General features: G+C 57.0%; 1 protein-coding gene across 4 annotated transcripts in view; it reads left to right on the top strand.

The window, feature by feature from the left end:
• Window positions 1–675: 675 nt before the first annotated feature.
• KCNH2 (potassium voltage-gated channel subfamily H member 2) overlaps window positions 676–11,902 on the top strand; it is a 31,412-nt gene continuing 20,185 nt past the window's right edge. For 2 of the 4 annotated variants that reach the window (XM_081038365.1, XM_081038364.1), the window contains exons 1-2: window positions 926–1,129; window positions 3,913–4,143. In XM_081038365.1, the coding sequence (XP_080894491.1) occupies window positions 1,054–1,129; window positions 3,913–4,143 (307 nt within the window). In that variant the 5' untranslated portion in view covers window positions 926–1,053. Of the gene's footprint in view, window positions 826–924; window positions 1,130–3,912; window positions 4,144–11,902 lie in introns of those variants that run through there. The other 2 variants (XM_081038366.1, XR_013992582.1) reach the window with 2 other exon arrangements.

The following is an 11,902-nucleotide window of genomic DNA, read 5'->3' as shown; positions in this document are numbered from 1 at the left end:
ACCCTCTCTGTGTAGGAGGGCCCGGATAACCCCCGAGGGTGTGTGTATGTGTGTGTGTATTGCGTATGTGTAGGGGGGCGCCCCGCTCGGGGTGCGTGCCCCCTCTAAGTCTCACCCACACTTGTCTCAGATCTCGGCTATCCTGGGGCCTCCAGGTTGTCTTGCCCTTCACATTTCCTGGGTGTCCCCTGACCCTGGGCTTGCCCTCCCATGGTTCAGGCCTCGCCCGCCGCTGTCACCCACAGTAGGCATCGAGCACATGCTGTGTGTACCAAACCGGTGCTTGGCGTGGTGGGGGACGAAGGTTTAAGGGACCCGCCCCTTTCCCTTCAAGGCAGGTTCCCCAGGTCTTCCAGTCCGGGGGTGGGGGCGGAATCCCCAGTCGTCTCCCTGGCAGCCTCAAGGCCAGCTGTCGCACCTGTCCTCATGGTTCCACTACCCAAGGGTCCCTTCCCCCTCTTCGGGGCGCGCGAGTCCAGGGGGATCCTGGGCTGAGCTTGGGGCTGTGTGTGTGGGGGGAGCCCTTCGTGTAGTTCAGCCAATGGGAAGGGCGGGCGCGCGGGGTGTGGGGCGGGGGAGAGGGCGGCGCTGCGGGCGCGCGGCGGGAGGGAGGGGGCCGGGAGGCGGGGGCCGGAGCCTGAGGGGCGCGCGCCGCGTTAACCCTTCCGCGGCCGGGCAGAGCCGCAGGCGCAGCCCGAGCCGCGGGCGCCGGAGCGGTTGTCGGTGCGGCGGGTGGGAGCCGGGTGCCCGGCGCTCGGGCGGGCGGAGTGCAGCGCGGGGACGCGGCGGAGCGGGGCCCGCGGCTTGGCGGGGTCCGGCAGACAGGTGTGCGGGCGGCCCGAGCTCAGGCGGCTCCAGGCCGGGCCCGCGGTCCGGAGCCGGGAGCTGATCGGGGACCTCGCGCCCGCAGCCCAGTCTCGGCCTCGCCCGTGCTGTGCTTGGCCGCGCGGTGCGGGGACCACGGCCGGCCCGGGCTACCCAAAGCCTAGTTAGTGTTGGGCCGGGCCGGGCCGGGGTGGGTGGGGGCCCGCCCGGCCCGCCCATGGGCTCAGGATGCCGGTACGAAGGGGCCACGTCGCGCCGCAGAACACCTTCCTGGACACCATCATCCGCAAGTTTGAGGGCCAGAGTGAGTGGGGGAGGGGGCCGGTGGGGATGGGGCTTTGGGCCCCGGCGAGTTCTCTCGAGTGTGGATGGGGGGGCGTGCCCGGGCCGTGTGCACCCGCCAAGTGCGCGTCCGTGGGGGCTGGTGGACTCAAGGCGCTGGCCAGGGGTCCCCGGTGCAAGGCTTGGTGCTGGGGGCTGTGGGCTTGGGGCCAAGAGACCTGGTGTTGTGGTGCGGGGTGGGACGCTCAGCTCCATTTGGGCTTCTGGGATTGGGGAATGTGTGTGTGACAGTTTGAGCGTGCAGGGCAGAAAGATGGGATGGGAGTGTGCAGGTATCCCTAACTCTGGGTGCCTGGATGTGGATGGGGCTGGGTGGGTGTAAGGACGGGAGAATGGATACGGTCCAAGCTGGGACCTCAACGGGACCACGCGTATGCCCTTCTTGACTATATCGAGAGACTGACTGCCAAGCGTGTGGGGCCAGTGACGGACCTGCTCTTGGGTGTGTGTATGTGTCACCCATGAGTTTGACCCTTCATGGGCAGTGGGGTGCAAACTGTGGGTCCTAGGGTGAAAGAGAGGGTGTCAGGGGCTGCAGCCCAGTTTTGAGGGTCTAACAGCCTCAATGCAGCACTTCCATATTGTTGATTTTCCTGTCCTGAGCCCCTTTATGGGGAATACAATCTCCGTAATACTGACCCTCTGGTAGGAGAGGCTTCCAGAAATGTCCCAGGCGCGGTGAATGTTCTGGGGATGGGCATTTGCACCTGCCCCAAGTGCATGTGTCTGTCTCCAAGGCTTTGTGTGCCATGGTGGGTGTGACTGCCGAGGGCCCTGGGAGTGGGTGACATTCTTTGCTCATGACCCTGTGAGCACAGGACAACGCGTGCTTGTAACCGTTGTGGGCGGAGGGAGGTGTCAGTTGGATGGGCAGCATTGTCTGAGCCGAGGAACAAGACGATCCTGAGGGGAGAAGACTGACGTAGTGGAGGGCCACAGGCAGGGGCTTTCCTGCGGAAAGCCCTAGGAGGCTGTGTGGGCACCTGGGCTGGGATCTGGGGGCCTGGCTTCTGGCTGCACCTCTTCCACTGATTGCCACGCGACCTTGAGTGACTCTCATCCCTTTCTGAGCCTCAGTTTCCACATCTGGGAAGAAGGGGGCAGCCAAAGGCTCCTTTCAGGTCCCTTCCGTCCCATTTTCCAGGAGCTCAGTGAAGGGGTGGGGCCTGCCTTCTAAGAAACAGGCTCTTCTCTCCAGGCCTGGGAGTGGGGGCCAGGTGGTTTTTCTTCTTCCTCCAAGGATGGTGTGTGGCTGGTTCTCTGGACTGCCTTGGGCTCAGGTGGAGATGGAGGCTGAGTCAGGGGTATTTTTTATATGAAAGGGAACCTTGCCTCCTAGGGTTGACAGCTGCCTGGGAGTTTTGGGGGGCCTGGGGAACTGACCTAAAGATGACCCAACTTCAAAAAGTAACTTCCTGGAGGCCAGGGTAAGGGAGGGTGGAGGAAGGCAGGAGGAAGCCAGATCCCCATGGCCTGGGCCTCATGCTGCAGCAGCTTGGGCCTTTCCCCCCTCGGGATTGCCCAGGGCTGCAGCCTGAGGCTGTGCCCACTGGGAAGGGAGGGGGCAGAGTTCTGACTGCTACTGAAAACCTCAGCATTAAAGGCCAAAGTGGCCGGAAACTTCTGTGTTTATAAAAAGCTTTTATCCCGGGAGCATCTTCCCTGGCACAGGCTGGGGCTGCTGCCTGCCTGCCTGCCGCTCACCCGGCAGTGCAGCTTTTAGGGCAGGTGTGGAGGGGGTGAGCCAAGTCTAGCTGAAATGGGTTCCTTGGGGCACAGCTCCTTGATGGAGCCAAAATGCGGCAGCCCTCACATCCCTGGGGGTGGTCCCTTTCCTGGGTCTGTCTTCTTACAAGTGGGCTACTGTCTCAGGCCCTCCCCGGGCTCCAGGTATTTCCAGGGTTGGAGATGCAGGTCCCTTTCCTTGCTCCCTCTGACCTTGGACATCTGCCCATGGCCCTCAGCTTATTGCTCTCTGCCACAACTGGATTCAAAAGCTGGCTCTGTCATTTACAAGCTGCAAGCTGTGGGCACGGTTCTGAACTTCTTTTGAGCCCCCGTTTCTTCATGTATAACACGATAACATGAGGATGCCTATCTTATGGGATTGTCAGTATTTCATGAGATAAAGCATAGCAGGTGCTCACGTGGTACTTTCCTCTTCTTTAGCCCGCCCACTCCCCAGCCCCTTACTGCCCTCCCGGAAGTACCTACCCAGCAGGGTCCGCCGATACTTGGGAGAGTGATTCCCTAGGGAGCCCCGGGGTGAGCAGTGCCCAGCGAGCATCCCCTAGTCTAGAGAGTCGGGGTCAGGAAGAGAAGCCGTAGGAGCGGGTGCAAGGGGAAGGCTGGCCGCCATCTCTGGCCCTTCCCAGGCTCCCTCGCCAGGCCCAGTGTTTGTCCCTCCGCCGCGGCTGCTAACACGCGTTGCTGACACCCGCCCAGGCTGGCCTCGGCCCCAGGCGCGGAGGGGGCAGCAGGCCGCTGGCAGCCTGCCCGGGGGAAGCCACATAGCCTGCCCACGGGCCGGGCGAGGGAGGGGGCACGCCGCACGCCCGGCCCGAGCCACCTGTGTCAGGGCACAGCTGCATTCGCCCCCTGCTGGGGACCCCAGTCCCCGCCGTGCTTCCTGGGGCGGGGAGTCCCCGAGCAAGCGGCAGTGTGTGACAAGGGAATGTGGGGAAGGGCTGGGAGCCCCCGAGGCAGGGGTCCCTGCTCACGTGCCCTCTCATTTCCACCCCCCAGGCCGCAAGTTCATCATCGCCAACGCTCGGGTGGAGAACTGCGCCGTCATCTACTGCAACGACGGCTTCTGCGAGCTGTGCGGCTACTCGCGGGCCGAGGTGATGCAACGGCCCTGCACCTGCGACTTCCTGCATGGGCCGCGCACGCAGCGCCGCGCTGCCGCCCAGATCGCGCAGGCCCTGCTGGGCGCGGAGGAGCGCAAAGTGGAGATCGCCTTCTACCGGAAGGATGGTAGGCGGGGCCCGGGCGGGCCACGGCTGGGGGCGGGGCCACGGTGAGGGCGGGGCCACGAGCCACCGGGGTTGGGGTTGGGGACAGTGGGATGGGGGCCGCAGAAGAATGGCCGGGACCTGGCCGAAAAATGGGCGGGTTCCCTGGGGGCGTGACTTCAGCTGGGGCCATTGCAGTGGCCAGGTGGGAGGCGCGGGCTGAGCGTTGGGGCTGCAAGGCGGTCTGGGTCACTACCTCACTCCCTCTGGTGGGATGGTTTTCAGGGTGGCCAAGGGGCTGCTTGGCTGTGGGTCTGGCGCCTCTGGTTCCTTCCTCCGTGGGCAGATGTGGGCACGTTGATCTAGGAGGGCTGGAGTTTGAAAGGGCAGCGATGGCAGGTGCGTGCGTGGACGGAGGTAATAGGTCAAGCTGGCGGATGTGCGCTGACCTCAGGCCACAGGCCACAAGCTACCCTAGGGCAGCCCCTGCCAGGTGTCTGATCTGGTGAGCTGTCACTGAGGGTGAGGGTGGGGAGGACCACAAAACTCTGGCTCACGCTCTGCTGTCCCTCTTCTGTCCCCTTTCTCTTCTGCACTTCAACTGCACCTGGCATGAGGTGTGTACCTCTCCCCAGCCTCAGTTCCCTTTGTCTCATCTGTTGAGTGCCTCACCCTCCATCCTGCGCCAGGTGTCTCCGCTCAGCCACCACCTCCTAGCCCAGCTGCTCTGGGCTTCCGGAGAGCGGATAAACAGAGCCCTGGCTGGACTGCTCCCACATCACGCCTGCCCTGGTGGGATGGGCTCAGCTCAGGGAGTGCAGTGCAGCGGGCTGGGGAGGTGGCTCCAGAAGGTGCCGCTGGACTGCCCACAGGTGCCCAAACCTTGCTGCTCACCAGTGTGTATCCGATGAGCATTTGCGGAAGCCAGGGTCTTGCAAATAGAGCAGCGATCAAGACAGATGAGGTTCCTACCCACAGGGAGCTTACCTGCTGGAGACAGCATCGTCTGCCTCCCCTGGGGGGTAGGCACAGTGAGCCAGCAGCCCCGTGGCCTTGGCCTTGCCTCTTGGAACCAACCCTGTATGCTCAGGGTTGGCTGAGGCTGCCCTGTAAAGCCTTGTATTCCCCGATGGCCCTCCTTTTGTAGGGGTGCCCAGCCTGTGACATCACTGGAAGAGGATTTGCTCACAGCACCTGGGGGTTCTGGCTAGGAGGCAGAGGCTGCAAGACTAGATGGAAACTCTAAAGGCAGGGCCTTCTGTCTGCTATTTCACTGATGTTTCTCAGAACCTTAATCAAAGCAGATCTGCTTATCTCTTTGCTTGGCCGTCTGGTACTAGCTAACATTGGTGGGTGGTTTCTATGAGCTGGACACTGGGCTAAATGTTCCACTTACATTATCTCATGGAATCTTCACAACAACCCTGGGAGGTAGATATAATTTTTTTTCTCCATTTATGGATGAGGAAACAAGTTCAGGGAAATTAAGAAACTTTTCCGAAGTCACACAGCTAGTGAGTGGCAGAGCTGGGAGTGGAACCATGTCTGATCAGGGCCCTACCCACTCTGCTCTGAAGTCATATACTAAAAATGACACCAACCATTTACAGGGGTACCTATTGATGTGCGTTCACTTTATGGACAATTTTATTTTGAAAGTTGCAGACCATTGGTGTGATGAACAGAATGTGAATACCCTAAATCCTGGGTTCAGGTCTAACACCAGAAATTATGTAATATGGGGCAAGTTGGTTACTGCCTTGAGCCTGTTTCTGCTTCTGGGCTAATGTGCTCACTCGGCCCCTTGGTGCCAGGGGCCCAAGTATTTCTGTCTTCGCTGTAGTGCGTGGGGAGCTAGCCCTCACCCCTGCCCAGGCTGGCTCCTCTGGGAGAGGATGGCCACGGGTCCCCTTCTGCAGAGGCACTATTATGGAATCTTGGTGACCTTGAGGGTCACTTAATCCAACCCACTCGAGTTACAGATGGAGAAACTGAGAAGCAGAGGTCCAGTTACCAGCGAATCCGTGGAGGGAGTGGGACTAGAACCCAGGCCCCCTGCCCAGATTCAAGCTCTTTGCCCCCTTCAGGTTACTACTCCAAATGGAGCTGTGACCCAGAAAATCCTGTGCTGGTCATCTCTGCTTGCCCCTTCTCTGCTCTTACCAAGTTTCCATGGGATCAGGTATCTCCTGTTGGGCCCTCAGGTCAGGTGGGTCTCCCACTTGCCCTGGCGCTGGAGGCCTAGAATGCAGACAGATTTCCTCTGCCTCCCCCACCTCGGCCTTGAGGTGCTCAGTCCCTTGGGAATATCCCCAAGACGTGACCTGGGCTCTGCATGCATGTGTGCGTGAGCTCACACCTCTGTGCCTGGACAGAGGATGGAGGCAGAGGTGTGGAATGCCAATGCCATGTCTTGTTTCTGTCCAGGCCTTTCTCAGGGTCTCTGCTCAGGCCCACCGCGGGGGAGTGTGTCCTGTTAGCCCCAGGGCGGTGGGTGGCTGGGCAGGAGGCGGGGCCTTGTGCTGGCAGGCGCCCCTGCAGACAGCTGTGCTGTGTCCCTGCCTCTGGCCCAGCTCTGTGCAGTATCAGGGCCTGGAGCCAGACAGCTCCGTTACTTAGTGCTGGGACTGCTGGGAGGCAGGGAGGCTGCACTGGGGGGGTATGGGCTGCAGGGAGAGACAGAAGGTGCCAGGGACTTGCTGGCCTTGTCCATGCCCCTTAATGTCAGGCCCAGGGGTCAGGTGGCGCTGGGACCAGAGCTGGGCAGTGTGGGGCTGGCAAGTGGTAGTATGGCTGCGGGGTCCTGGGGCTGTGCCTGGGCAGCAGGTGCTGGCAGCCACCTGGAGCTCCGCATGCCGTCGGGGTGGCTGTGGGTGCCTTTGAGCACGCCTCCTCCTTGCTGGCTGCCTTCTTCTGCCAGGCCATATGGAGGTCCCCTGCTCTCCGACTCTTGTGGTCGCTCTGGTCTTTGCTTCCATCTCTCAGCCTGTCTGCCTGTGCCCATGGTCTCTGCGGCTTTTCCTCTCCCACAGCTCCCTCTCTGCCGCCTCTCTGGCCCCACAGTCTCTAGCTCCTTCTCGCTACATCTGTCTCTCTCCTTCCTCCCACCAGCCCCCTTGAGCCTTTCTCTCTCTGGGCTCTGTCTGGCTCTCCATACCTCTTCCTGTCCTGGCTGGGTCTCCATGTCCCTGTGTCCCCTGGAGCCCATGCGTGGGTGGGGATGGGGGTGTCTCTAGAGAAGAGTCTGTCAGCTTCTCTGTTCCAGCTGCAGGCTGGTTGCCATGGCAACAGGGTCAGAGGGCCCCCACTGCAACAGCTGAGCTGTGGGCTGGGGGAGGGGTGGGGACCAGCGGGCCATCGTGTGTCCCGGTGTCCACAATGCCATGGGGAGCCAGAGCCCCAGAGGTGGCCCCACACCCACTGGTCTGTGGTCCCCAGACTCAGACCCCAGCTTCCCCGGTGCTTATGCAGGCACTTCTAGCACCAGTGAAACTCTTATGGGCCTCTGATGACCCTCCACACACCCCAGGCCATTTCCGATCTCCTCCCTGTCTTCTGAAATAAGAATCCTCGCTGTGACACTCCCACACCCCTCCTTCCACATGGCTGACCCTTCCCCAAGCTCAGACACCCACTCATCTCTGTCCTCTCTAGGCCCTGACCCTCAGGCCCTAGGCTGCCATCAGTCTCGGTTGCTGGTGAAGCAGCCCCTGGATATATTGAGTTGGGCAGGCATGTCAGATGGAGGCTGGTATCCAGGTGTGTTCTTGAGATGGGAGCAGCCTGGCATCAACCCCAGAGGATGTGGATGAGGTGACACACAGGGAGCATTTTTATTGAGACGCAAAAGCCATCAGCGGTCTCCCTCCACCTGGGGTCTTCTGCTTAGGGTCTGGGGATGCATGGAGACCGGGTAGGTAAGAGCACCTGCATGTGGCCCCGAGCTGGGCCCAGGGTCCTACCTCAGAGCCCAGCTCCTCTCCCACCCAGCACTTCTCCTCCAAGGCTCCAGGGAGGGGTCACTCCTGAGCAGGAGCAGGGTGATCTGGCCTGTTTGGGGACTTCCTGTCCCGGCCCCACCTTGGGGGCAAGGCAGGCCTGCCAGGATTGAGGGTGTCAGCCACTCCTGGCCAACTCTGGGGTCTGGAGAGTGTCGGGAGGGTGGCTCCTCCATGTTGTGTCTGCTGTAGCCCCCGGAGAGGAGCTATGTAAATATTTGCACAGAACCGGCTGGGATGGGAGCAGAGTTTGATGGTGGCCTTGGGCTCTGGGGAGGGAGGCTGTGGGCAGCAGGAGGATCTGCGTGGGTGTGTGTATGTGTGAGACGGGCTGAGACTCAGCCTCTTTTCTGCTCAGAAGTGGCTTCCAGGGTAGTGTGACTTGAGCGGTTCCAAGAAAGCCCTTTCACGCTTAAACGTCTCTCCCGAGGGTGCCTGATGCCTCCATTAGTGAACCTTTCGTTTAGGTGGAGAATGAGCCTTTTTCTTTAAAAACACATTCTCTCTCATCACCCCTGCCCTGTATGCAGGAAGGACGGTGGGGGGAGTTTAACAGCAACTTTTCTCCGGTGGGGGGAGTTTAACAGCAACTTTTCTCCGTGACATGAGAGGAAGGCCCTGGGGTCAGGGACAGAGCGGGGATTGGAGGGACACCTGGGACAAGTGGTTGTTATGGGAGAGGCTCTGGATGAGCCACTGTCCCCATAAAGTCCCCTCCTGTCCTTAATCCAGGGCCCATAAAGATCTCCATGCTGTGAGCTGTGGTTGACCTCCAATGAACCTCTCTCTGATTTGGTGACGTGAAGCACCCTAAGGCCGAGGCAAAGACTTCTCCTTGGCCCACCATCTCCCTTGATCACGGTTCTGGATGAGATGGCTATGTCCGAATTCTCCCACTAGATTGTAAGCTCTGTGAGGACAGGCAGCAGCCCCTATTGTTCTCTATTGTGTCTATGTGTCTAGTGTATAGTGGGAGCTCGTATATGTTTGCTGAATGAATGAGGGAATGAAAGGTGGACAGCGTGCTGTGTTGCAGAAGCCCTATACTGGGTGTCAGGGACTTGGGAGTGATTTCTGGCTCAGTTTCAGAGTGGCTGTGTGACTTTGGGCAAATCACTTTTCGTTTCTGAGCCTCAGTCTCTCCCTCTGTGAAAAACCTTAAGAGTAATAGAATGCCAGGGCCGGGAGGGATCTTTGACGATGGGGAGGATGTCAGGGCCAGAGGAAGGGGGGCCGGGGAGAGGTGACCCGAGGTGGTCACTGAGAGAGCTGGGAATCCTGCTGTGTGTGGGAGGCGTTGTGGGGTACAGGGAAGGCATCTGGGACCCCTAGCTTCCCCCTACTCAGAGATGGTCGAAGGGGCCGTGGCAGCTGCAGTGGCAGGCTCAGGGGCACACTCCCTGTGAGTGCACTTCCAGTGTGCAAGCTGGGACGTGTGCTTTCTGGCAGGTGGTCCTACGGCCCTCTCCACCTTTTCACAGGAAGGAAACTTCCTTAGAAAGGCTTGGGGCCTTGCCCATTTACCCAGCTGGTGGGTATCTGAGTGGAGCCTCAGATCCAGTTTCCTTCTTTCCACTCCAGAGCCCTGCTGGGCATGGAATACCTCCACCCACAGGCTGTCTAGCCACCGAGGGCCCCTTTGGGATATAATGGCCTCAGGGCCCCAGGAAACATGGGTTTTAGCTCAGTTCCCAGAGCCGCAATTCCTCATTTGCTAAGTGGGATCAAACACCTGTCTTCCCAGGTACTGCTGGGAGAGGTGCCGAAAATCCGGTGATAGATGCCAATGAGGCAGAGTCAAGTGCCAAGACTCATTTTGCTTGCCATTAGGCAGGGTGTCACCTAGGTGGCTGCAGGTCCTGGCCAATCGTGGGAAGTGAGCCTCTCTGTAATGCTTCCCTCCTCGCCCTGTGTCCTGCTCACAATCGCTGATTGTTCCTTTCTCCCTCCCCAGGCTTCTGCTGGCCCCAGCTCCTGCCTCTCCCCCAAATCATGGAAACCATGATATTTGTGTTATTGTTTTTTTCCTTTTCTCTTTCACTTGACGTTTTTTTCTTTTTCTTTTTCTTTTTATCTCACTCTCCAGTCCCATTACCCTCCCCTTAGGCAACCATTCAAATGTACTTCCTGTGAATGTTTGCTTGCATATGTTCTTGCAAAATGTGTATTTTGTCTGGATGCATATAGGTTTAATTTATGTAAATGACATGTGCTATGTATTGTATCCTGGCATTCACTTTCTTACACAGGCGTATGCCTTTAAGTCCATCTAGGTTGTTACTTAACATAGAGTCTGTAGCTTCACATTCTGTGGGGTATACCCACCTTATGTGCTCCCGGGGGAGAGGGGTCCTCCAGAGCATCTCCACAAATAATGCTGCAGTGAACATTCTCACCCATGGCCCCTTTGGGACTCATGTGACAGTGTCTTTGAAATGCATTCACGTGGGTGAAATTGCTGGGTCACAGGGTCTGTGGATACATAATTCAACGAAGTTCTGTCCGACTGCACCAGCATGGCTGCACCCATCAACACCCACCTACACAGAACACCAGATTCCTGTTTCCCCACATCTCTGCCACACCTGGCATTATCCACCTGTCTAATTTTTTGCCAGTCTAATAGGTGAAAGTGATATCTTGCTGCTTGAATTTGCATTTGATTTCACATGAGTCTGAGCGCCCATCTCTTAGGCTGGATAGCCTGTTGGGTTTACTTTCCTATAAATCTCCAGCTCATATTCTTTGCTTACTTTTCTATTGAAGTCGCTGTCTTTTGTTCTTGTTGGTTTGCAGGAGTTGCTTGTGTGTTCTAGAAATACAAATGCATACAGTTAAATGTACAATAGATATATTCTGGTTATTAATTCCTGTTGAATCAAGATATTGCAAATTCTTTCTCCCATTCAGTCATCTGTTAAATTTATCCAACAAAGACGCTTAGTTTTGATACAAAAAATGTATTGATTTTTAGCTTTGTTTGTGCTTCTGAAGTTTTGTTTAAGAAATTCTTCACCATCCAGAGGTGGCAAAGGTCTACATTTTCTTCTATTAACTTAATTGTTTTACCTTTCTCAGTTGGGTCTTGAATCCATTCTGAGCCTACCTCTGTCTGCTGTCAAGTAGGGATCAAGTTGTATTTTTTTCCGTGTACTGAGCCAATTTTCCCAACACATCTAGTAAACAGCCTGTTCTTTTCCATTGATTTGTGGGGCCACCTGTATCACCGGTTAATTTCCCGTATATCTATGGGTCTGCCTTTGAACTCTCTGTTCCGTTCCAATCTTTATTTGTCCATTCTTGCATCAAACCACATTAAAAAAAAGATCACATTTAATATGTCTTAGTATGTGGAAAGGCAAATCTTCCCTCTTTATTCTCCTTTTTAAAGGTTGAGATAGGTATTGGAGGGCCTTCCTTTTTCTTTATAAACTTTAGAGAAAGTTTATCAAATTTCTGGAAAGAAAAACCCCACTAGAATCTTGACTGGAATTAGATTGGTTTTGTAGATTGATATCTTTATAACATTTGCTCCATCCAAGAGCCTGATTACCCTTCTATTTATCAGATTATTTCTGTATCCTTTATTAGTTTAAAGTTTTGTTTTGTATTTTTTCCCCCCAAAAGTGGCCTTGTGCATTCTTGGTCAATTCCTAAACATTTGATTGTTTTGTTGCTGTTATGAAAGAGGTCTTACTTTTGACCACCAATTCTAATATATTTATGCTGATGGAGAGAGATGCTGTCCGTTTGTGTGGGCCAATCTTGTATCAGGCAGCCTTG

This window comes from Rhinolophus hipposideros, assembly GCF_964194185.1.
Source record: "Rhinolophus hipposideros genome assembly, chromosome: 25".
NCBI classification, from domain to species: Eukaryota; Metazoa; Chordata; class Mammalia; order Chiroptera; family Rhinolophidae; genus Rhinolophus; species Rhinolophus hipposideros.
Note: the sequence above shows the minus strand (reverse complement) of the source record. Positions and strands in the feature narration are given on the sequence as shown.